Source organism: Acanthaster planci, linkage group LG13 (assembly GCF_054643075.1).
Source record: "Acanthaster planci isolate LZ-2023a linkage group LG13, COTS_SCS, whole genome shotgun sequence".
Lineage (NCBI taxonomy): Eukaryota > Metazoa > Echinodermata > Asteroidea > Valvatida > Acanthasteridae > Acanthaster > Acanthaster planci.
This window is the reverse complement of record NC_141789.1, coordinates 8,080,197-8,106,501: the sequence shown is the minus strand read 5'-3', so window position 1 is coordinate 8,106,501 and position 26,305 is coordinate 8,080,197. Positions and strand designations below refer to the sequence as shown.

At 39.4% G+C, this 26,305-nt stretch overlaps 1 protein-coding gene across 1 annotated transcript in view; it reads right to left on the bottom strand.

Annotated features, from left to right (window-relative positions):
- Positions 1 to 26,305, bottom strand: part of LOC110982483 (myoferlin-like) — a 181,289-nt gene that overhangs the window by 70,364 nt on the left and 84,620 nt on the right. The window contains exons 28-35 of the mRNA XM_087145128.1: positions 24,435 to 24,599; positions 24,168 to 24,237; positions 23,974 to 24,051; positions 21,022 to 21,203; positions 20,527 to 20,679; positions 17,405 to 17,503; positions 15,315 to 15,476; positions 11,528 to 11,714 (exon numbers count right to left, since the gene is read on the bottom strand). Of these exons, the coding sequence (XP_087001254.1) occupies positions 11,528 to 11,714; positions 15,315 to 15,476; positions 17,405 to 17,503; positions 20,527 to 20,679; positions 21,022 to 21,203; positions 23,974 to 24,051; positions 24,168 to 24,237; positions 24,435 to 24,599 (1,096 nt within the window). The remainder of the gene's footprint in view (positions 1 to 11,527; positions 11,715 to 15,314; positions 15,477 to 17,404; positions 17,504 to 20,526; positions 20,680 to 21,021; positions 21,204 to 23,973; positions 24,052 to 24,167; positions 24,238 to 24,434; positions 24,600 to 26,305) is intronic.

Genomic DNA, 26,305 nt, shown 5'->3' with positions numbered 1-26,305 from the left:
CAGGTCCCACAAATCCAACAACTGGGCCACTGGTCAGGCTTCGAATTACCCAGGTGCAAACCTGCACCAGTGCATGCAGTTTTTTCAATGTGCATGTAATTCCAACAAATTACATGTACATGTAGGTGCATGACGTGCGTGCATGCATTTTTCCCAGCCTTGAATTTTTATGTAACCGTTAGTGTTAGCGCCAATTTGTCCAGATTATCATACCCAAGTTTCAGTTATTTCCAATAAATTTGACAATACAATAATTATAACAGTAATTTTGTTTTGTGTGTAGTTTCTAAATACCCGGTGCGCTGTGGAGCCACCTCCGGCTGGCCTCTAGTAACCCGCAATATCAATAGCGCGATGTGTCGATCGTGCATGCTGGCTTTTTTGACAGCTGTTGCACGTGTCTTCTACATGTTTCTTCTAAAAATATTCCTTCCAAACAAGCTGGAAAACCAGTAATGATTGGCTTGTGTATGACAGCGTACATAAATCCATGTTTTGCACATATTGCCAGACATATGACAAATCAGGGAAAAAGATTGTTTTTTGTGAGGGAGGATACAAGTCTTTGCGCTGGTCCAACGTTAAAGCTCACAAACTGAGTGAAGTGCATATAAAGGCCAGTGATGCCAAGAAAGTATCAACTTTGGAGAGAAAGGACAGACCAACGGAGAAGCAACTCTTAAAATTGGGAGATGGGGAAGTGCAAAGAATGAAGAAATATTTCAGGACAGCTTTTTACATAGCTCAAGCTGGGAAACTTTACACAGATTTTACGGATCTAATGGAACTGCAGGTAGCAAACTTTGGCACCCAGTCCAAAAGGGAGTATGAAACGTACCTGAATGACAAAGCATGTCATGAATTCATCAAATGTATTGCAGAAGATTAACTGGACAAAAATGCATCCCACATCACGGAAGATTCCTTCATTAGCATTCTAGGCGATGTCAGTACCGATAAAAGTTACACTGAGCAGGAAATTATCTATGTGACTATGTTTACGGAAAGTCGGCCAGTCACACAGTTCATCACACTGCATTCTGTTCCAAATGCATCAATGCAGAACATGTGACAGAAGCACTCAAAGAAACGATGACTGAGAAACTGAAGCTGAGAGATTGGACACACAATGTTGTCTGCTGCTGTTTTGATGGTGCTTCGGTCAATTTGGGTGGCACTGTCTGGTGTAGCTACAAGGTTGGCAAAGGAAGCCCCACACATTGTACGTGTGCACTGCTGTGCCCATCGTCTAGAGTTGGCAATTAAAGACATAAACAAGGAGGTCTCTTCTGTTGCCACAATGGAATCCGCCCTTCAGTCTGTCTACAGGTTATACAAATGATCAAGAACAAAATGGAATGCCTTTCAAACCACCAGGAAGACACTGTAACTTGAAGTATGAAGACCTGTAAAGCTGGTTGGGACAAGGTGGCTTGCTCATCATCACCGTGCCCTGACATTCTCACACAACTGGCCAGCAGTGATTGTGCACCTTGAGGATCTCGGTCAAACCGGTGACAGCACAGATTGGTTTACAGCAACAGAACTATTGTACACTCTGAAATCTTTGGAGTTTATCCACTTCATGAGCTTCATGCTTACATACCTGGCCATAATGGCTGAGCTGTCTTTGGTTCTGCAAAGAAACACCACCACTATAGATGTTGTCATGGAGAAAACTTGTGCTGTAAAACAACAGCTACAGAAGTTGCTTGTACCCAGAGAACTGAACATCATTTTGATAAACGGGTTTGATGATGCAGAAAATCTTACCAAATTCAGGTCTCTAGAGCTAGAAATCACACAGCCCAGAAGCACCAGGCATAATGCAATTTTATGTTGCAGTGACAAGGAAAACGGATCATCAGCATGCAAAGGTGCAGCCCATGTGAAAAAAGGTTATTCTTCAGGCCACAAAGATAATCAAAGGAACCATCAACAATATCTCTAAGAGATTTGAGCCCTTGTTGTCTCATAGAGTCATGAAGACTGCAGCAGCCATAATAAACCCTGCAAACTGGCCAGAATCACCAGAAGCCCTTACAGAGTATGAGATAGAATACATACAGGACTTGTACTCTCATTTCAGTAGACTTTTAGATAACAGACAAGTTAATCTAATGCAATGCCAGCTACAGTGGGTCGAGCTAAAAGCGCACTTGATGAGGAAATGCCGCTTAGAAATGGAGTCAGAAAAGAAGCAACCGCAAAAGGTAGCAAGTCACTCTCTTCAGAACCCATTCCTGAACCCCATCAGTATGTGGTCAACAGTGCTCCAGGATGAGGAACTTCAGCTGAGGTTCAACCACATTTTGCCCATCATCAGGATTATTCTAGTTCTGCCAGTTCACACCTCTGAACTTGAATGTGGATTCACTCACATGAATGTTACCATGAATGATCAGCGCACTCATCTCACAACACTATCAATGATGGATCTGCTGACAATCAAGTGGACTGGACTTAAGGACATACGAACCAACCGGGGCAATTCTGAAGTGGTGCCCATGGAGAGAAAAGGGCAAGATCAAGCACAGACTGAACACTAAACCCTATGGACCGAGAACCAAACAGTTCAAGCCTGGGGAGCCCAATGATGTTGAGCAGTCTCTTCTATGTTTACAGTCCCCCTGCCCATCATGGCAGTCAGACTCCTCTAGTGATGGGGAACCCAGTGATGAGAATCATGACTGCTGATTGTCCACTGTCCACAGTCGGGCGCAGTGCCAGAGATGTAAGTGATAGTTTGTTGTTATTCAAGTTGACACGTTATTATACACCAAGTAAATGTTTTCAGTGAGAAGACACACTGGTCGGGTGCATGAACATGTACAGCTTGCATGAGGTAAACTTGTAATTCAGTGTACATGTAACATACATCATGTACTGTACATCATATACTTTTTTATTATTTTGACATGCGTACATGTAAGTTCACGGTGCATGTAAGTTTTGGGAGGTGCACCTAAACTTTTTAGATTGCATGAACAGGTGCATTTTTCCTAATTTGAAGCCTGCCACTGGAAGTCACAAACAGTTAACAATTAGACCGAAGGAAGTCTAGCTATTCCAGTCTTGTCAGTATTAATTATATATGTTGCAATAACCCTGCATATGGGTTAGCAAGTACAATTTACACATGAAGGTCCTTGCCTGTTATCTGGAACCTCTATATCCCAACCCCTGAACATTTTGTTGGCTGTCTTTTGTTCCGTTATAAGACTTGGATGCATATGGGTGGTGGGGGACAGTGTTGTCTTCAGAGCAGGCTAGAGCCCACATGGACAGACAGCTGGCAGTGGCTGGTCCCCTAATTTGGCTAGGGACTCAAGGTGCTAGGATTTCAGCATTAGACCTCTTCCTTTGTAGCCATCTACGGCATGGTCCTGTCCCTTGTACCATCATCATTCCCATGGGCACAAACATTATCACACCACAGGGCCATGGAACAGTCCATGCAGATATCACCTCACTTCCAAGGTGGGTCAAAAGCTTGTTCAATTTTGGGTAGCCTTCCTTGTTCAATTTTTTTTTTGGGGGGGAGGCTGATGGCAAGTTCCCATGTTGAAAACTTCATTGGCTGCCAAATTTCCAGCTTGGATGACTTCTTCAGACTTACCCAGTGGGGTGGGGTAGGGCAGAGACCCATCTGAAGACAGGGAGTTTGGAGTTTATGCAGTCTTATGCAGGCTAGCCTGGCACCTTCTTACCAATACTCATCATGTCCCTTGTTAGTTACTACCTATTAAACTGCCAGTTGTAAGCATCATCCTGCCAAATGCCTTTCTGCAGGTAGCGTTGGCATAATCTTGCTGAAAACCATTACCTATAAAAGCTGCAACTATTTCATACTGGAAAGACATGATACCAGGTATATAAAAACCTGCTTAAAAAATCTGGAAGAGTAGTCCCAAAAAAAATGTATCTAACCTGCACCTCAATACATGAAGTTATAAATGCAATAATATTGTCAACATAAACACAACCACCACATTTATATGAGGACTAAACATAATGGTAACGGCTGTAAACGAGACACCAAAATACGACATGGCAATAAGGATGAATTAAAAAGTCTGTAAGGAAAGTTACAAATGTTTGATTTTTTCCTGTTGTGGTTGATGTTCTTATGCCTTCTGAATGCTTGTACGTATGTACAGATGACAGATTTTGTAAAGTTCTCTCAGCTTATGGCAACGTTTGTAACGTGATGCCCTGAGCGGTTACGAGCGTGCACGCTGCTGCTGCTCTATTATTGCCAAAGGTTTTATTTTGCCCAACTGCCCCAATCAATTAAAAATAACCCATCTGTAAATTTAGAATCCTCAAGGAATCTCCAACTGTTGCCACAATTAAATTTGCAAACTTTTCTCACCGTGATTGCTATTACGTCCTGTTTGTAACGCTTTAAAAGCTTTGCTGGTGTACGTTCCAGGAAAACCACATAAATACAGCCTCATACCCAGTATGTATGGGCAACATGCACATGAAACGTTTCCTACAACAGGGAACAAGGATGGGTCGCGACCTTTGTCGTGCCTTCAGACGTTGGTCCAGCTGTTACGAGCATGGCTGTCGAAATTTACAGTTTGCAATCCAAGGAAATCTGAGTTAATCCACTGCCATCACACAATATTTGTTCTTAGTAAAGCTCGGCAGGGCCGGCCAAAGTGATTGGCTTATTCACAAACTGCAACGAAAATGTCACATGTTCACAGAATGAAGTAATCCCAGGTGAGGTAGAAGCTTGATTGCGGTTCTTCTCAGCTGTATTATGCTAGAGGGGTAACTTACCCTCCCAACCACAAGGTCTCCTGTAATGACTCCCTTTCAGAAGGAACAGATCAGATAAATTCTCAACATGAGCATGTACATACCTCATATGTACTCACTGTTGCATGAGTACACGTGTACACACTCATATCTTCTAGTCGTGAACAATTAATTTCAAAGCTGAAATTACATGTACATGTAAAATGAGCTATAATACCGACCACATGGGGCATAATAATAATACTACATGTATATGACATGTATCATACCAGTTAGGTCTCAACAAAACACATATGGTTAAGACAAAATAATGAACTAGCAAGTTAAACACCCTGCTTTCCATTTCCACAAAGCATTGAAATGCATACAATGAGGCACATACCTTTTGAATTTCATTGGTAATGTGGTTCAGAAAGTCAAGCGTGGTTTTTTATCGTTTTGTTTGCTCTACCCTTAACTTCTGAAAGGCCTCAGATATTTCAGACACATGTATATATCAGATACATATATATCTGATATATCCCAATTGCTGCATACCCATATTTAATCCTGTCTGAATTTCTACATAACTAAAGCTCCAAACAACTAACTTTTTCAAGAACTCAATTCCCAAATAGTCCTGGTTTCAAGTCCTGCAGTTCTTTAGGAATTTGGTCATTTAGTTATTAGGTTTTTTATCATTTCGTTTGCTCAACCTTTAAAGATAGGGTCATACTTTGGTAATGACTCCAGAAAAAATTGTGTGATTTTTATCCGCAAGCATAACTGATATAAAGATAAAAAAGATGAAGATGGTAAAAGTAATAATCACCCAATGAAATTTCATCTGAAATGCCACTGTTGATTAGAAATCAATTAAAGTAAGTTGAAAATTTGAATCTTCAAAGTTCACCTGCAGGGGATTTTAGGAATTTTTGGTTGTGTGTGTTGTGTGCCCCCCCCCCACATACATCAAAAGTGCAGAGCCTTTTTCACAACTGCATAGAAACACCAATTTTGCAGATCAGTGCCAGAGACTCGACCTCCATTTCAGTTGTGTATGTGCCTTTTTCTTTTTGTACCTCTTTGAGGAACATTGCTTATTTACCAGATGCACATGTACCTTATCGCTGAAATCAGAGTTGAGAAATTTATTTATTGTGATGATCATGCCTCTCTAGAGAGTTCAAGAATCCCAACCTCGCATTTCCACGGCTGATGTATTGCCACGGCCGGCAAGTTTCCATGCGGCTCGTACATAGTCTGACACTAATCGATGCCGCAATTGCAAGCACAGTATGTTGAGGTGATTAATTTGGAGGAAATCTGAATTATATTATGCTAGGAATAAGCAAACAATTTGTGTGTTTCAGGTAGTTGTTGGCATGACCATGGAGGTGGTATATGACACCATTTTCATGAGCCATATACGTTCAAACAACCAAACAAACAAAACAAAAGAAAATGGTACTGCCAGCCTGATTATGATTAACCAGTGGCAGACTCAATGCAGAGTTCAAGTTATTCACTCGAAAATTCAGAATTCAAGTGATTACAAGTCAGACTTGGAGTGAATAACTTAAATATTTTTAGTGAATAACTTAAAAATTCAAAGAGTTAAGAGTATTGTCAAAAGACTTTTGAACTTGTATGCGTACTCAGCATTGTATTCTCCACAGATGTCATTAATTTCCTAAAAATTTGCACGAACTTTTTTTCTCTGAAATAATTAAGAGAGGGGCTTCTGGTTAAGGATATTTCTCAACAGGTCTTGCTTTTCCTTTCTTCGAAGTTCATAATACGGTGCATTCCCATTTCATCTGAGAGTGTAATGGCAACTAATATGCAACAAGCAGCCAAACTTTGCAGTATTTGCATTTCAGTAATCATAACAAAGGAATAATAATGCAGGTATTGGTTGAAGGTTATACTTGAAAATACCATATATACTTTATCTTGTAATTACATATACATGTCCCATGTACCGGTATAATACATGTTCTGGGAAGTAAACCTTGTTTATGTGGCTCATGGTCTGATACTGATGCCAAATGCATGGTATGTGATTGTCTTCAGAGGAAATCAGAATTGTATAACACAAGAAAGAAGCAAATAATTAATGCTACTTGTTGGTAGGGCACCATTTTTCTAAACTATATACATGTATGTTCATGCACTGACCTTACAGTCATGACGGCATTTTGGATGACTTTAGGCATTCTATCGGCAACATATCACTTGGCTCAAAATAGAGCACGAAAAAATTAAAAGTAAAGACTCAACTTGAACAGTTAACTCATAGTTAGATTTTGAGTGAAAACCTCGAAAATTAAGACTTTGAGCTAAATGCTGACTTTGAGAGCATTACTCAAAAGTGCAGCTCTTTATTGAGTGAATCACTCAAAACTTTTGAGAGTTTTGTCAAAAGACTTTAGGTATGAGGGCTCATTTTTCCCGACAAATTTCAGAGATTTTTAAAAATTAAAATCTTTTTTTATTACGAAATAATTTGGACTTTGGGTTTTGGACTATGTAAAAATGGTACGGGGTCTTTCTTTTCCTTTAGGCTTTGAGGCCAAGGAATAATACAAACATTAGGCCTACATGTACATCTAACTGAAATTCCCCTCATGGCAAGTAATAACCCACATTTCCAATACAGTAATCTTAACAAAGGAGTAAGAATGCAGTACACTGTATGATGGTTGAAAGTAACTTGAAAATACCATATACTTTAATGTCCGGAGAGGTAAATCCCGTAAAAACAAAAAGAGATTTCCAAACAATATGGATGTACTCTTTATTCACATGAACAGTGCAAAATCATGAAGACAACAGTCGCTGTAACCATTAAATGAAAGAAAATCAATGTCGGGCTGATCTTTTATAATGAGGCAAATTGTTCCTAACTTGCTATGATATTTCTGGCCTGGAATTTCCCTTTAAAATAGGTTTGTGTGTGATCCATCTCCATCATGGCTCAGGCTTGAGTGTTGATGTATGTGAGTAATCAACAGGGGAAACCTATTAACTTGACATACATGTACATGTACGCGTCTGTAAGCATGGACATTGATTGAATAAGCCATTTGCAAGTTAAATTTGAATAAAATTTGGTACACCGAGTCCTTTAATATTAACGTGAACATAACAACTTGAATTCTCCATACTAAAACCACTGTTGCTATACCTCATGATTTGCGAAGTTACATAAGAGATGCCTTGCAACAATACACTGTTCTCAATGGATAAGAAGGATACACAGGAACCAGTCCATTCCAGAGATGGTGGTCACTATGCAAAAGCTTGCCCTGAATTACGAGGTATAGCAACAGTGTCTTTGCAAAAAGGTTGCCGTGGTTTGACCGTTGCGGTCGCCGCGGTTTGGCCGGGTTGCTAAGGATCGTACAACTGCGGTTTGGCTGCATCAAAATCACTCATGCGAAGGCAAGTTAATGAGGTACGAGTGGAAACTGTGGCATTGTAATGCTTAAGCGCTCATGAATAATGCATTATCAGCTGTCCAAAACGCGATGATCGCGGCGCGTTTTTATGAAGCCCAAAGTTTTTTTCGGAACGTTGGCGATCGCTCGTATGCCCACTGACTTGCGTAAATATGAACGCGGTGACTGCGTTGATATCGAAGGGGAATCAACAATCACACATAGTATGAATGAAACAACGTTTTCAAACGTGATTTTGATCGGGTAATTGCTTCAAAATATAGAACAGCAAATGCTAGTTTAAAATTTGTATTACATATGTGCTTAATGTTTCTGCCACCTTGGTGGTACGAGTGTAAAATAATTGCCTTTTACTACTGGCTTGTGTCAAATCCATTGACTTTGCGGTAGGCCGATGTCGTGTGCACTCCAATGGCCGGCGCCAATAAAAAGCCCAAATGAGAGCTGCCAACTTTTACAAACTCATTAAAAGCGGGGATGAAATTTTCTTTCGGAAAGTTGAAATCACAGTGGTGTAATAAATCACTGGTATCAAGAATGTGCACTTCTTACTTTACGGATTCCCGGCCCGGCGATGGACATCGTGAAACGCCATCCAAAAAGGTGAGACCATGCAACCAGCGTATATGCATTATACATGTAGTACCACCATGTCACACGCTCGCAAATAAACAACTGTGATCCAATAGACATGACATTTAGTCATTTATCGGTCATATTTTGCCAGCTCTTAGATGCCTTGTGCACGTACAATACTCGCACCACACTCAAAAAACAAAAACAAACAAAACGATCCGTTCATCACAGACTGGAATTTAAGTCTATGGAATGTAGTGAGAATTTAGGTTCAACAATACGCTCATTACTCAGTTCTTCGCGCTATAAAATCACATCGTTGTACTTCTCGCAAAATTCTTCATGCGTGCGTATTCCGGCCCCTGTGTTTTCTTTATCGGGAGCAACTGAACTGCAAACAAGCCACGTAAAATCACACATCCGACTTATCGATGTCATTGACGCTTATTATCGGGCTTCCTACTTCAGTATAAAGCTCGTACGCTTTAATAATGCGCTCATTTTAACAAATTAAAGCCGTATTTTTAACCACTACCAGCTGGGGACTCCGAAATCGGAGCCGTATGGTTTATATGTGTGGCCGGGGTCTCCGAACTCGGACAAAGGAAACAGGGCCCTGTAACAAAAGACCGTACTCCGAACAAAAGACCAGGCTGCTGGGCATGACCGGCATTTTTCACTCTCAAAAGTGGTGATAATCCAGCATTATTTTGAAACCGTATACCAGGGTTTGGGGTATTTAGAGCAAGAAATTACCACCGCGGACAAAAGCGCTCTACCACTGCAGCGATGAGCCACACAGCACCGCTGCATGCTAATCTGGCCCCTATTGAGAAGAGGTCAGCAGTGCACTGAGCCAGGTTCGTGAACAAAAGACAGTTGTATAACACCGCACAATCTGGGCTCTGTTTACAAGGCTGCAGGCCTGGCTGAAATATTCGGGCGTCAATGAAGGTCACCTGTCAACTTAGAGTAGTGCCTGAAGATTACTCCGTGCGGCTATAAACGACTGTTAAATGGAATGATGAATTGTTGAAGGATTTGGAAAACGGAAAAAATGATGGTCATGCCGGCCCAGCATCCTCAACGTTGAAAAATGCCCCGGCCCGAAGTGGTTAACAAGAATTTCCATGCGAAAATCCGTCCTGGTTGGCAGCTCAGCCAAAATGAACCAGCATGCCCATTGATAATACGGACCCGTTGGTCAACTACACATAATTTTACAGTGTTTTCCTACCGGTACCCCCGGGCTTTTGACGGAATGGCGAACACTCATGTTCAACATCGAGTGACTGAATTTTCATTCTGTGGAGCCGACCGCGATCACCGCGGTCCGCACGTATTTAAATAACAATAGGGGCTTTATAGTCAGTTGCACTGATATGTAAAGTGGGCGGGACACCGCGGTCGTCGGCTTGTAACTAGGGATTGGACAAACTGCGGTGACTTCGGTCAAACCGCAGTTCAACCTTTCTGCAAAGCCCCCTTAGTCCGAGGAATTCAAATTGTTACGTTTCTATGCAATCAGATAAGACAGTGTACCAGATTTTATTCAAACTTAACTTGCAAGTGGCTAATTGAGTTTTTGGTTCAAAGACACAATATATTTAAACATCTCTGTGAACAAAGCCTGCATCACAGGTGCAGGGCTCACCCATAAAAGAACTGGTTGTTGATGCTTTTAAAAGCAAAGTTAATGCATGTAATGTGTCATTCGGAAAACCTGAATTTCTTGTTTTATATTGATTGTCTGACTACATCTTTTTTGGGGGGGGTCAGTAAATGTCACAATATGTCAGCACATACCAGTTCTCAGTGTGTGGAAAGCAGTGCAGTGGCATACACTGTCCTTACCCAGCAAAACCAATTTCAATTTTTTTGCCAGAATATGGATGATGCAGATAGACTGCTGTATGAAACCTTAGGGCATGTGTGTTACTCCATGGTTCTCTTTTTTTCACCTTGAGGAAGGGGTCTGTCAGTCTAGAAAAACAGGTAAAAAAGTATTGGCCTGTTTCCAGAAGATTACATGTGTCATGTTTTTCCCTTTTTGTTTTAGAAAATTCAAGAAAGGGTCAGCTGTATTGAAAACGTGTTTTCCCTCAGTCAGTATGGGTTGGTCAGAAAAGATAACTACAGAATTCAGTACGAATATCCATATGTCCAAAGTATCACTCTGGGCATGGCTGCTTGTCTTCAACTGTGTTACATATGTTACTTCACATTATTCAAAGTAACCTAAACCTAGCCAGAACATCTGTATATTGTTGTTTACCTGAAAGAAGGGCGTAAGCACTTAGGCCCTTTTGCCGGGATCAGCATGATCACTGCAAAAAACGTTTCCTAGCAAAAAGGATGGAAGTATGCAACAGCATGTTTCTTACCCCCTTTTGCCGGGAACATTTTTCTGCTGTGATCACACTTACGCCCTTTTGCCGGGATCATTTTTCTGCTGTGATCACACTTACGCCCTTTTGCCGGGATCATTTTTCTGCTGTGATCACACTTGCGCCCTTTTGCTGGGCACCCGACGATATCATGGTACAGAGTTTTGTATTGTGATGCCATATCATGGTATGAACCATTTCAGTGATTATTTTCCAAGGTTTCAGAGAAATCTGGCACCCTTGATGATCAGAAGTCCTGTCAGGGAAGGTACAGTTAAAGGAATTTACTGCAAGTTAGAGCATTTATGGGAAAAAGGAAAGTCAGAATAATTGTTCAATGAAACTAACCTCCATTTCCAGTAGGCTTTTCTAGAGATGGTGGAGTGCCATTGGTTGGTTCTACAGTGGGCGTTACACGGTATTCTGACAGATTCTTGATGACAGAAACCCCTACAATGGGTTTACGACCAAAGGCACGGTGATCACGAACCTTCAAGTTGATTGGTGGTGTGTACAGCTCTTCCTTAGGCAAGTCCTACCAAACCAAAAGCAAATTTATTAATAAGTTGCAATTTCACACAACCACTACATCAAAACATGGCAAAATAAGTCTGGTCAAAAAGGTCAACAAGAAACCATTCTATTCTCTGAAAACTTTTCATTCCGAAGTTTCTAACATCCTACAGTCATCCATAAGGTACCCTTGTTTAAAACTCTATTAACACGTTGACTACTGACTATGAGTACATGTGTACACATAGCAACAGTTGTACCAGATTCTGCCACTGCGAGTACACTTGTAGAAATGAAAGGTTTTTTATTGTTAATTGAATACACTGGCATCACTGATAACCCAACAAATACACTGCTGACAAGAATAAGGACAACATCTATAAAATGATCATGTTCAAAGAATTTCTTTTTTGCATTTTTGCAATTAGGAATAAAGTCAGAAATTTGGCAAAATTTAAGATGTCCTGTCACCTGGAGTACTTTATTTTCAATCAAGAGTGAAAGACTAAAGTATTATAATGCCAAGATAACTTTGCATTTGACTTGTGGCTTTTCATAAAGTTTGATAATATTAGTGTATCCAGTGGGGGAAGGGCAGGAGGGCAACTAGCCTTGCCCCTGGCAACATTTTGCCTTTTTTTCAAAAAATGAAAGTGCCAAGTGAAGCGAAAAATAATGAATATGAATTATCAATTTTCCCCCGCCCCAAAGCAGTGTGATCAATCAATAGCAATCAATGATCAATCTTATAAATAATGTGAACATCACAAGATTGAACAAGCTGTTCTACCATTTTCTTTCCATTTTTGAGAAAACTGGTACATCACATGGTGTTTTTTTATCATGGGCACATTTGTCTAAAGCTCTCTACAAAAACCCAGCAGCTTTCAAAACATCAAAATCAACATTTTTTTTGATTTTTTGATTTCTGATTAGTGTCATAGTTCCACGAGATTGTTACAGTTCATTGGGGCACATGGTATTTTTTACTGCTAGCACTTAGTGGTGTCATTTTGATATATGGTAGGGGAGTTTCAGTACACGTAACATACAATGCAATGTCAATGACAGTCCAAACATTCACAGAATCAGGGGTGTGATTTGGGAAAATGAAAAATCCACGAAACATTCGTCAGAGGGTTTTGCAGGTCGCGAAGGCCACAGCTTCCCTACAATTTGCAGCATATCTATTTGATTATAGGAGGAGATTCAGGTACTACATGTAAGCCACCACAAGAGCTGTTCTTACTTTGAGGGATACAATTATAACATTTACTACAACAAAACCCTTGTCCTCTTTCACTTCAATTGCAGTTAGACATGTAAGCTATAATTGGTGACAATCAAAGACCTAGAAGTGACACACAAAGCGCAGTGATCCACAAATTCTATCACAATTTATAAAAACTGAAAACTGTCTCATACTGATGAGTACTGCATTACTCGTGACACCATGTGCACTTGCAGTACCCAGGTTTGTCAATTTTCATGAGAAAGTCACAATAATATCTGGCTTTCCCCTTGGTTAATTCTCTGTCCACCTCGGTTTCCAGCCAGGAAAATTTCCAAGAATTCTTGAATTCTTTGTCTACATTCAGATCCCCTTCCCTACCTGCTACCTTGAATGACATTTTTGATGGACGTCGATGACATCGGACCACCACGAGAACAAAATGAAACGCAATGGCAGACGGACGCAAGTTGTACACAGTGCATGCAACGACAACACGTGTACCGTGCATATACACACTGTGAACGTACAGTACATACAGTACATGTTCATACAAAAAACGATCATTCCGCTGGCCTTGGTCCCTATGTTTTAACAATGATACCCCCTCCTTTCAATGTACTAATACCTATGTATCTGGTGCATTTCCAGGGGGAGTAGCAACGTCAAAGCACATGCTATACACCTAAACTTGTGCAAGTCTTTTGCTTAGTTTCGCACCAAATATTGTAGTCTTTGTGGTACATTTTCAAAGCATTGACAATACAGAAATCCGGAAAGTTTCACAGAAATTCCACACACAAATTCCGGAAATTCGGAAAAATCTGGACAAACCACACCCTTGCAGAATGCAATATATATTGCATGGAGAATCAAACAAGTTCGTCATCCAATACGGGCAATTCACAATAGAGCGCCTCCAAGAGTCTGCAACGTATTGGCCAATCACAATGCGCGAAATCTGTTGACCCTTTCCAAATGCGCATTGGGTCAACAAATTCACACATTGAGATTGGTCAATTGCTTTGCAAACTCTTGGAGGTGCATTATTGTGAGTTACCTGTATTGCCAACCTTTGAGTTATCTGGTAGTGATATGGTACGAGATAACTCATACAGCAGCCGTCACAGTGGAATAATCCACTCTATGCCATTGCCAGCTATGAGACATCTCATAGATAGTTGTTCCTCCGTAGAGTAATTAGAAATGAATGTGCTACAACATATAGACACCAAAAAGTACCTTTTAAACATGTGTGCATGTATATGTTTTGCAAAAGGGAATGCCTTGTGAAATTATCCACGGCAGTCAATGTATTTAACACTACTGGGCTCTAGAGGAAGAAACAATACACCGAAATCCAGTTCCCAGTTCTATCAGTTGATCACCATCCACGGCAGTCAATGTATTTAACACTACTGGGCTCTAGAGGAAGAAACAATACACCGAAATCCAGTTCCCAGTTCTATCAGTTGATCACCATCCACGGCAGTCAATGTATTTAACACTACTGGGCTCTAGAGGAAGAAACAATACACCGAAATCCAGTTCCCAGTTCTATCAGTTGATCACCATCCAGTTTCAATTTCTCATTCAAATATTCTTTTGCCAACCTGAATGTAACCTGGGAGAATGCCAAGGCCACATCATTACATGTGAACTGAATATGAAAATCCTTTCATAACTTGAAACAACCGTCTTAGGTATGTAACAACATCTAGCTGCTCAACTTTATCCTAGACCACCTAAGTAAAATGACAGAGGTTTTTTCCATTAAAACTCAAAGAATTAACTTGTGTTACATTTTAAAAACTGCTTCAAGTAAGACGTGTCATCAAATTAAAGTATTAAGACTCTGGATTGAACTGATCAGGCCTGGTTTAACTCCATCAGGGCTGAATGTCATGCTCTGACTCATCACAAAGGAACCAATTTGCGACATGATAATCTTTCGTCAGACAAACAATAATTCCAACCTTAAAAGAGTTAGCAAAGCTGCCCTTGTTCTGGTTGATTGACAGGTAAAAGGCACTGCCATGGAAAAGCTTGCAAGTTTGGCAGCTTCAGACCTTGCCTTCAAGTGGCCTTGGAAGGGCGAGATGCATACAACTGAAAGTGTTATGCATTGCCACTTAATGGTATCATTGGCTTAATTAATAGGAATCTAAGGACATGGCTACTGGATGATTGGCATGCATAATGTTAGTGTGAATATACATCAATACAATTGAATGTAGTCAGAATTTTGCACAGTTTGCACACTGCAATGAAGCGCATCATGACATCATCAGGTTATACTTAAAGTGAAAGTTTAATGATGTCATCATGGGCCATGTGACATCTTAAATGCCATGATTAAGACAACCAAAATGTAAACTAGTTTCAACTTACTACTTCCAAGAAGAGGAGTGGAGAGTCAAAGTTTGGGTTCTTCTTGGTATTTTTGATGACTTTGGAGGAGATGATTTTTCCCCCCACTTCAAACTCGATGCACGGTGATGTAACTGCTGACAGCTGGAACTTCTTCATGTTACGCACACCCCAGCAGAGAAACTGAAGAAAGACAAATAAATCATTTCTTCAACTCCATTAAAATTGTCTGCAATCGCTTAAGCTTCAAGATTTGTTAAATTTAACCACAAGATGATTTACTAACAGCAAAAATGACTTTTATATTTATTAGAAAATACATCTTGAAAAAAGCAAAAAAATGACATATAACATTTCAGGTTTAGACCCCTGCATAAGGTTATCATACACAACTGCAAGCTGGATTGTGTCCTTTGGTTAATGCATGCATCAACACAGGAACAAATTCAGAATTAGTTTAGGTTAGGTCACTCTTAATGGCAAGAGTAAAATTACTTGCATGTCTTTTGCTTCAGTTAGTCATAACTTTTTTTTTTTCCAGTGACAGTATGTGAGATATAGTAAGTTCAGGCTAAGTCGACATCGTACAACTCGACAAATCACTCAAGTTGGCAATCTTACAAAAGTCCTCATCATCTCTAATGCATTTCCATAAGAATTTTTATTTTTAAGTCAGTTTTAGAGGTCGTCATTTCACCCAAGTCAGTGTGTTACTCTTGGTCCCATTTCCACAAAAAGCACAACAAAATCCTTCATGTAAGTTGGCATTTAAAAATCCTGCAGTGGCATCGACTTCTGCACTGCGGTTGGCACGAAGTGTAAGTGATAAGTCACTCAGCAATGTCTGTTTATTGGCATGGTCAGTGATCACTGCATGGCTGTTTGTGTAGCGTTACAGTTAGGACACATCCCAACACGGCATTGCATACACTGCTATCGTGGATTGATACCAGACCTTTCTCTGCTAGCACATGTACATTTAGAGGATATCACATGTATATTCCATGTAAAATTGTATGATATTGTGTACATGCATATGATATGAGGGTATGCGGAGTCAAAATTGATAATTTCTACTTTCCCACAGCCTAAGCATGAGAAAAGATGCATTGCAAGCGCAGTGTCGTAAAGGAAGTGATAAGGCATGTATAGCACACGTAAGAACAGCACGGAATGGCCGGGAGCCAGTGACAATGGCAACAACTTGAAGTAAATTCCAAACTTCAACACTCCAAAAACATGAAGCGATAAAAAACTTCTGAAATGCTTCAGCGAATGAGCTAGTTCACAAAACTAGATTCCCCTCTATGTGTAGGTATTTTCCACTTTCATGTATTTTGAAAGTTTTAGTGCACATATTTTCAGCAGTCTAATAGAGCTTGATTTTTTGAATTCAGCATTTACCAGTCCATGTACATGTACACATCACACACTCCATTCGCACTAATGGATCACTGCACTACACAAAATCAAATCCCCCTGTCAAAACTTTGATGCAGTTTGATGTAGTTTGCTAATAGCTAATATGTAGTTTGCTAGCATAGCTGGACAGCTATGCTAGCAGTCAGGAGAAAATGGACAATATGATTGGTACTAAGCGAGAGAAACATCATTGTACGTCCGTCATACCAACGTGTGTGTTTGTGTAGGCCTACTCAGTGACTGACAGACAGTCGGCAAAGTTGAACCCGGCTCAACTTTGCTGATTCCTCTTGGGCAAACCAGAAGTTATGTATGGGTTATCGACGATACTGCCGTTTGACATGTTTCCATATGTCTGTGTTGCAGTTTGCGTCTTGATTGCGTTGATATCTGTGTTTCTTATGTCGATATGGAAACCAGGCTGAAAAGTAAATCCCCATATGCTGGCTTGCTGGTTCACTTGCATAGAGCCTTGAACATAACAATATGAAAATGGGAAATGCATGCATGTATGTACAGAAAAGGGTGAATTTTTTAGATCACCTTGTAGATTTTGCGTATTTTGTCTACAGCATGGGAAGGTTTCGATTCAGACACAGCGACAGATGCTACTCATCCATGTCATTTCCAGGAACGGTTCAAAAACACCATCCATGGCAATTTTAAAAACCAGGAAGTTTAAAGCTTACTTCTACACCAGTCCTCTGCATTACAGGACGAATGCCATTGGGAACCAGAAATAAGTCTCCTCGCATTGGTGGCATGAACGGCAGGTCAGAAGTCTCAGACTGTAAAAGAGAAAAACAATGAATTATTCAGTAACCTAAAACAGAATAGCACTAAGGCAAAGAATAAGGAGTATGTACAACACTGAATCCTTTCAATTGGAATCAATCTCAGATTTCTGTGTATAGAAACAGTAAACTTCAGAAAGGAATGCTGATTGGATTGTTGCCTCAAAGTGACACAAAGGTATAGAAGGGAAAAAGCAATTAGTAATGTTGCTATTTTGATTTTATGAAGAGAGAAAAATGCACTGTGTCATGTAATGTACACCCCACTTATCTATCATTACTGCATGAGAGTTGACCCCAAGAGGTGTTACGAATGGCAAAGGTTTCCTGTGTACTCTTGAAATTTCTGACATTCAGTTGTTCACTGGTGTCTCAGAGTATTTGCACTGTCAGGGAACTGTTTTTGTTATCCATGGAGTTGTCCTTCATTGTAGAGCCTCCCCAACTTTTTGCCTGTAACATCTTATTTATATTACACAAGATCTTTTACACAAACACTAGCCTAATCTATTCACTGTTCACCATCCTAACATAAACCTTGTTGACACTTTGAAATGTTAGTATTTTCACAAATAAATCATCAATGATTCTTTGCTGTAAAAATCAGAGTAATTGTTATCGTCGCCGATAAGTTATTTTCTTTGTAGTGATTTCATGTAATATAATTTGTATAATATGTCTAGCCCAGCTGAGTTCGACTTGTGCGAATGCTTGCTTTTGAAGATTCTTTCTATGAGTGGGTTAAATTTGCATACGATGTCAGGCCACACAGTACTTAGATTCCTTTTATATACATGTACTATCATTCATTTGTATGTACTTTGCAATGCGCATTAAGTTCCAATTCAGGCCAGAAGCTGAAGTCTCTAAGTTCACTTGCATTTTCTTCATGTTTAAGATGGAAAATGTGCTCATAATGTTTATATGAAATAACTGTTTATTTGTTCATACCTTTTCTTACGTGACATGGGAAACTTATTGCAACTTTGTTGTGTATATTTGCTCGTAATTTGAGTCAATATTTGAAAGTTGTATCATTGTATTTTGCATATATAGAAAATGCCAGCAAGGTGCAGACCCCTGGAATGCCTGGTAATATGTTCCTGTATGCTGTGTTCAATTGGTTTGGCTATATGCTATGTTGCTGATGCATTATCCATTCCATTATCCAGATAATATGTCTACATCAAAGTTGTCAAAACAATCCACAAAACATCACCCCTCCCAAAAAAGCAAAGGTTTATTGTATTTGCTTTCTGTAACTGCACCAATTCATCATAAGGGGGACTCCCAAACTGTGCATACAATTAACAAATGCCTTGGAGTCTTTCAGCAATACTCTGGAAATAACTTGCAGAGTAATCTGATGATTGATCAGTATTTTTTAAGAAAGTATTGGTGTTGATATGACAAGAGTTCTGACTACCTTGAGAGACAGTTTGGACAGAAGTGTGGGAAATGCTTCATTTGAGAAAACAATATTGAAACAGCTATAATCTTAATCATCCAGTCTGTATGTACTTGAATGCACAAGAACAGGGGAAAGAACGTAACTGTTGCAAGTTACATTTGTTGAAAGTTGCAGTGGTCGTGCACTTAATCTATGGACAATCAGGAAAATAGTATTTCTTAAATTGGATTTTAATCCCTGATTCATGTCGTTTGGCACCTCTACATTTGAAATATGGGATATACATGTCTTATGATGAAAAACTAGAGGCGTGATATAGTATTATTTTCTGCGCTGTATAATAAATCTAAGTACAACTATCACACTTACTGGTTTCAAAAAGCAACAAGACCTGAAGACCCAGCAACCCACAAAACGAGTGCACAAGGTAACAAAGCGTACTGGCCAAAATTACTAAACAAATAACTGTACATTCAGTATGTTGTTCTGAAACAGCTCATCAGAAGCAACCTTGAAAACGACCGTCACAACATCCCCACTAACCTGCTAGTGTTATTCAGTGTAAGCTGTAACATTTAAACTTATTACTCGAGTACTCAGCCGTAAGATGGCCTAATAAAACTGCCATCAATTCAAATTTGAGTGCAAAATACAGCACCTACAAGTAAATTACAAACCTCTCAGTGATGTGTGCTGCTTATCAAATCACTTTTGTCACACATGGCCACAAATTTACCGTAAAAACATTGACAAAAATTCTCACCAACACCATTTGCGAAGTACGTGTACATTATGCTCAGTATGCACAAGTAAATTGTTTCCAAGTGCGTGTACCCAGACCAATTTAAGATTCACTAGCACACACCATCCAGACAGTACCAGGCTGATTAATTTGGTTACTCTTTCAAAATGGTGAATTTTCCAAAAATTTTCACATGATAAAACAATGTACGTTTTATCAACAAAAATACAAAATCCATGTGTCTTTCATTTTTATTTGTGTAACTAATTGTTTTGTATATAAAAATCTTTAATAAATATAATTTCAATTTTGCAGTACTGTATACATGTTTCAAAGAGTGCCACCAATAGTTGTATAAAGTTCCACATTTCTTGAGATTGTATTCAATATAGTTGAAGGAAATTTTCACTTATATCTCAAAGTGCCCAAACGTCATCAAAGGTTATCATCCAGATTCTTGCTGTTTGTTGTCTACAGAATATAAATCCTTCAACACATATTATATATCCTCCAAAACACAGTTCAGGAAAGAAGAGGCATTTGCCTGCCGGACTACATCACTGACAGTTTGGAGATTTTTGGATCATAACAATTGAAGAACACCAATGGCACATTCTTGAAAACTGCACATGTATAGCATAAGAAAATGATTTGGTATTTTCCCTTCGATCGAATTTTGAAACCTCTTTAAAATTGCAATTCAAAGAATGTTTACACAGTTCAGCCAAAAATTATTAAATTACATGGATAGGTTTTTCTCATTTTCCAAACTGGGATTTACAGCTTTGTATTTATACTCTTCATATCCTCTGCTAGTTAACACTGAACAAGAAATAATCAAGTACATGTGGACAACTAACATACCATCAAGAAGAGTTCAAATGACGCTAGTAACTCTCCAGCATGTCCTTCACCCTTGCACAAGGTATACCATGCCAACCTGGCTACACGTTGATCAGCACTGTCTAGCTTCACCACAGGCTTCATCACCACACGTCCCATGAACTCATCACTTCCCTGTACATTCAAACCACTTGTAATTAACATTAGCAATATTCCTAAATAGCTTATACTTTCGTTTCACTTTTGCTGGCATACATGAAGGTAAAGTCACTGCAAACACCAACAAGTTTGACACACAGTTTGTTATGGAAAAGTATGTCACTTGTGCTTAACTTGAAAAAAGCTCCTCGCAGCAGTCAATGTTTTCAAGTGGTGTTGATAGTTTAAGAAGGATTTCCTTCAAAGAGTAACTTGCACTAATCGACAGGAATATCTACGATGTAAAGCAGGAGGGGTCCACATGTAATAAAAAACACTTTGGTTCAAACTTCTTTATCAAAGACTTGGAGAACTCACAAATGTGTCGTCATCAAAAACTTCAACAACGATGTCAGGTGGGTTAGCAGCAATTATTGTAGGGTCACCCGGTATCTCTATCTCATCAAAAATGAGCGTCTGATCCCAGGTTGGGCAAAGCGTCTTCTTTTTCAGTTCAGTCTTCTGGCTTCGGTTCAAGAAACTCACATAGGCAAATGGATCTATGAAAACGAACAAGGTATCAAGACTTTTATTCTAACTCCAAAGACATTGTTTCTTAGAATCTTTCGAACTCCTCCCAAATCATTGATACTTTTGCTGAGCATCAAGCCCAATGTTTTATAAAGGTAACAGAGGTGACCCTTAAAAACCTATTGAATTTTGAGGGATGTGGGCAAGAGTCCAACCAGTTAACACATTATGTGATAACACATCATGTGACAATGCATCATGTGACATGTGCATCTTTTGTGCAACTTACAACTAAGGAGTGGGACTGACTAGTTTATGCATTCTTTGAGATGTAAAAATGCAGGGCGTTTGTGCAAATTACATCTAGGGAGTGGGATTAACCAGTTTTTTTATATTATTTGACATGTAAACACACAGGTGTTTTGTGCCAATTACATCTCGGGAGTGGTGTTAACCAGTTCATATCTTATTTGACACAAAGATGCAGGCATTTTGTGCTAAACACATCTAAGGGGAGGGGTTAAGCATATTATTTGATATGTAAACATGCAGGCTGAAACAAATTCTGTAGCAGATGATGCCAGAACTCATCCATATGTTGGAGTGATCTCCATTGAGACGGACCACTACTAGGTAGTTTGAGTGTCTGACACTCTGACATTGAGTATACGGTGTTAGGAATATACGTCAGTGTAAGGGCAAAGCCTGTTATTAAAATTAACATCTTCCAATATAAAGTACATCTTCAATCACTCAAACAAGTTGACTAAACCTGACCATGTGCAGAGCACTAAAGCATTCCATTGCCAAGGCCTAGCTTTGTAGAGTATAAAAGACTTGTAAGGTAAAAAATGTGAATGCTGTAACAAACGGCACACAAATCCTGGGGGAAAAAGGCCACCAAGGGTCAGCTTCATAGAAACTAACCCTATAAAGGGCTGAGGTTGTGGTATCTTGCTTTTGAAAGGCCGTTTCATTGGCAAAAAATAATATGATGCCTTGAACAAGTGTAGGTGAAATACTGCAACTGGTTCATGTACTTGCAACAATGCAATCACTGAAAGAATGAAACTTTGCAGTGGGAGTTTGGCATAGTGGTACCTGATACCAGTTGACATTCCAAATTATTATCAGGTTTTGGTGTTGAGCACAGGTGATACATACAATGCATTCCATATAGATATTTCCTTTGTTGACAACCATTAATGGCAGCAAAAGTATGCAGAAAGTTTATCCTCAGTCAGCAACAGGCTTTGTCTTAATATTAGGGGTGTGAGTGGCTAATTAAAATCAAAGCTGAAAACAGCTAATGAAAAGTTGAAATGTAAAAAGTTCCCATACATTTGTACAGACCAGGTGTACAAAAAAGCTGAAATTCAGGGTCAACATCAAGGCTGAATTCTCACACCCCTGTAAGATTTGATCCAGTATTGTTAAACAAGTAATTACAGTTTTCACAACTGTGAGTGCAAAAATACACTAACAGCTCGTAGCGTATAATTGGGACTTTCTAGCCCTTGGTTGCATCAACATTTTATTGAGTAAAGTTGTGCAACAAATTGAGACTGATTTCATGAAAATTATGCACCGCGTAAGTCCGTGAATTACGCTACAAATTATGGTATAATAAAATTATAAAAAAATCATCAAAAAGTAAATACAAATGCTTAAACAATACTGCTCAGAAAAAGAAAACGGCTTTTTTACAAGCTATTAGCGGAACACAGATATTGTTTGCTTCATTTCTTGCATAACGTGTTCCTATTCTCTTGAAAACCAATCACTCTATCTGAGCCGAAATTGTCCAATGAATAGCTTGACATGCCGTGGAAATGGGGGGGGGATCTTAGGTTTCAAACTTGAAGTTGGGCAGTGGGCTTTGAAAACAACACAATCATCACTATAAATGGCTTTCTGAATTCAACTGTAAAGTCACTTGAATCTCATAAACAAAGCAGAAATTTTCAGTTGCAATTTTTTTAGTGCACTCACAATAAATATCCATTCTGAAATGTTCCACACTACATGCAAAAACTGTAGTAAATGTTATGCATAAGTTACTGTATCACAAAGTAGGTACAAAACACACAACATACATGTACAGCATAAAATAATGGTGACTTTAACTTCTGTTTGTTAATTAATGAGTTTATCATCATACAATAATTAATTAAACACCCTGATTGCAGTTACAAAAAGGAAAGAAATATTCATAAAGAAACATTGCCTGCCAACACTTCAATTCCAAATTTCCAAGCCCAAATTCTTCATTTTCTAGCAATATCCACCTCCATTTAACATCGAAGAAGCATGTGGCTGCATAGCCTTTCATGGACGAACATTTTGAGTATGTTTTGTCATATATGTAGCTAAGCATCCATAAGAAAAGTCTCCATTATCAAACTGTTCCTCAAACTCTGCAAATGCTCTACTTGATCAACATGTAAACCACAACTAACAAGGACTGAGTAATGGATGATCACAACTTCAACTATTTCCAATTCAGCAGGTACACAAATATGCAATGGATATTCCAAGGGTTGTTTCCAAGGCTGTTACTAGAAGGGAACAGCATTTGCTACTAATAAGCATCAAGGGTAAACAAGAATTCTGAGTTTTATGGTGTCCTTAAGACAATTGAGCTGATCGCTCAATATTTTTGCCAATATGCTGAACTGAAGTATCTCACCAGTCAAAGAACTTATCCTCACTAATTTCATTTATGCAAAACAGTATCAACTGTTCAAAGGGCTAACCCAAGGTTCTTATAGTGACTATAACAGCATCAGAAGTACTTACCTGAGAAGCTATCTGAATCAGCAGCAATGAGGTCCCTTGCTTGGTAGATATATGCCCGTAGCTGGTACTTGTTGGCCACTGCAATAATAAAACAGATCAAACAAGTTTGTATTGTTTGAATATGATATCTACAGCATTTCAGTCTGAAAGTGTTTCTGATGTTGTAATACTCTTTCTTAAGTTAATGTACTCACTGTGAAAGTTGAGGAACATTCTCGGTACTGATAGGCTGGCTTTGCTTTCTTCGTCACCACTTTCATCATCCTAATCAGTGATACCACAACATGAAAATGGTAAGTAACTAACACTGCATGCATCAAGCATTTTCTATTGAAGAAAAACAAAAATAACAAATTTTCTCATAAAAAGTATTAATAACTTTTAAAAAATCGTTCCTTCTTGTCAATCAAACATACATGTAGAAGCAGAGCTAGGACAGGAATACATTAATGTTTGCTCACCTTGCCCATTGAGAAGACAGCTTTTGCTTTGGGAGATTCTGCTACCATCTTACGATGCCATCTCCGACGGCGTACCAAGTCCATCTTGCGCTCTGTAGCATGGAACTTCATGTTGAACAGCGGTGCAAACTCCCAACCCTCTCCAAGATCCTTCTTTTTCTTTTTCTGTATAAAAAAGAAATACTTCAGAACTCCTACAGCTTCTTAATAGGTACACTGCCATCCAAACATAGTATCTACAACTCAACAAAGTTAAATTTCATAAATCGTGAAAGGAAGATTAAGTTAAGTTGTTCTACATTTTATTTTTTCTGACAAATTTCCACAGGATAACAAATTTTTGTTCTGCAGACCCAATCTGGGTCAAGTAAAACTAGTTGCTTCATCACATTGCATTATTCATGTGTCATGCGACACAATCATAACAAATGCTCTTCACTCAAAAATCTTCACACCTCCCTCATGTGTGGAAGGGATCTGCTAGCAAATACTTATAAGCCGTAGAGTGACTTCAAATGCATATTTCCTTAGAAGGTACAACACATCCATATAATAATTCCTACCACAGGCTACCCATCATGCCCTGTGGCATACCCATCATCTTCTGTTCTCCTTTCCATTTTTTGACCTGGGAGATTACCAATATACATGTAATGATCCCCCTTCCACCGACTATGTTCACCCTTAGCCACTCTTTTCATTTTAAGGTGTGTAACTGCACTTCCACACCATCGCACACCAAAAAGAGTGCAATCAGAGAAATGCTAATAATTGAACACCTGAAACCATCCGTATCACATTCCTCGCTAGCAATTTACTTCATAATTATACTTTGCCATTCGTGAGAAAAATGAAACGAAATCAATCAAACATTAGGCCTGCCTAACAGGAATGACAGAATCATTTTTCTGATTCTCCCATCAAAACAGTTTTGCACGACGGTGCTGTCAGTGTACAATCATTCAGCGCATGTACAGTGTACATGTACGTCACACAGGGCTACAAGCAAGCGTTGCTGCATGCATAATGCTACATACACCAGACTGTACCCATACATGGCTTTATGGGCATGAAGTACATGTACATGTCACACACACTGGAAGTGCAAGGGGACGTTTTGTTTCTGGGCTGTAGAGTTATCGCCTGGGTTGTTGGTATCTGTAGCGAGTGAAGAGTTCTTCATTTAAACACCACTAGACGAAACTGAGTCCAGTTGTAGTCACTTGCCAATCAGCCTTCCTCACACCAAACACAGTCCTGCGCTACGCAAAACTTTGCAACATGTGCATATGCACCACATGCGGGAAAACTTTGTTCACAAGCAAATACGACGTGGGGTTCAGGGCCCACTTAAGGGCCCCAGACAAGTTTTGAAACACAGATGCTCTGTGGTGCATTTTACAGCCTCCTCCTGCAATCCATTGGTCATTTTTTCTTGCCCCCATCATCTCATCCATCTCTTACTCTACCTCCCTCCTATTATCCTATCAATCTCCTGCCCATCCCAATGCATCATCAATATGTACATCTATGTAAACAACACTTAAAAGCAATGATCCCACATAAAGATCTGATGCTAATAAACTCAAGATTGAAAGAGACAAGCACAAATGACACATACATGTACTATAGCCATATAAAAACTTTAACATGGGGTGGGCCGGCCATCCCGCAAACAGACGCCCCGATGGAAGGCCCAACAGGCCGAGAGAACTTGGTATTACAGATTCTTGCATTAGCTTTTCAGCTCAACAAAAACCAAGGAAAATCTGGCCAAGCGAAGGCAAAAAACAGAAAATAAATCCGGTACGACAAAAAAGCTGAAATCCTCTAAGAAGCAGCGATTCTACACCACTGGTGGCAAACTATCA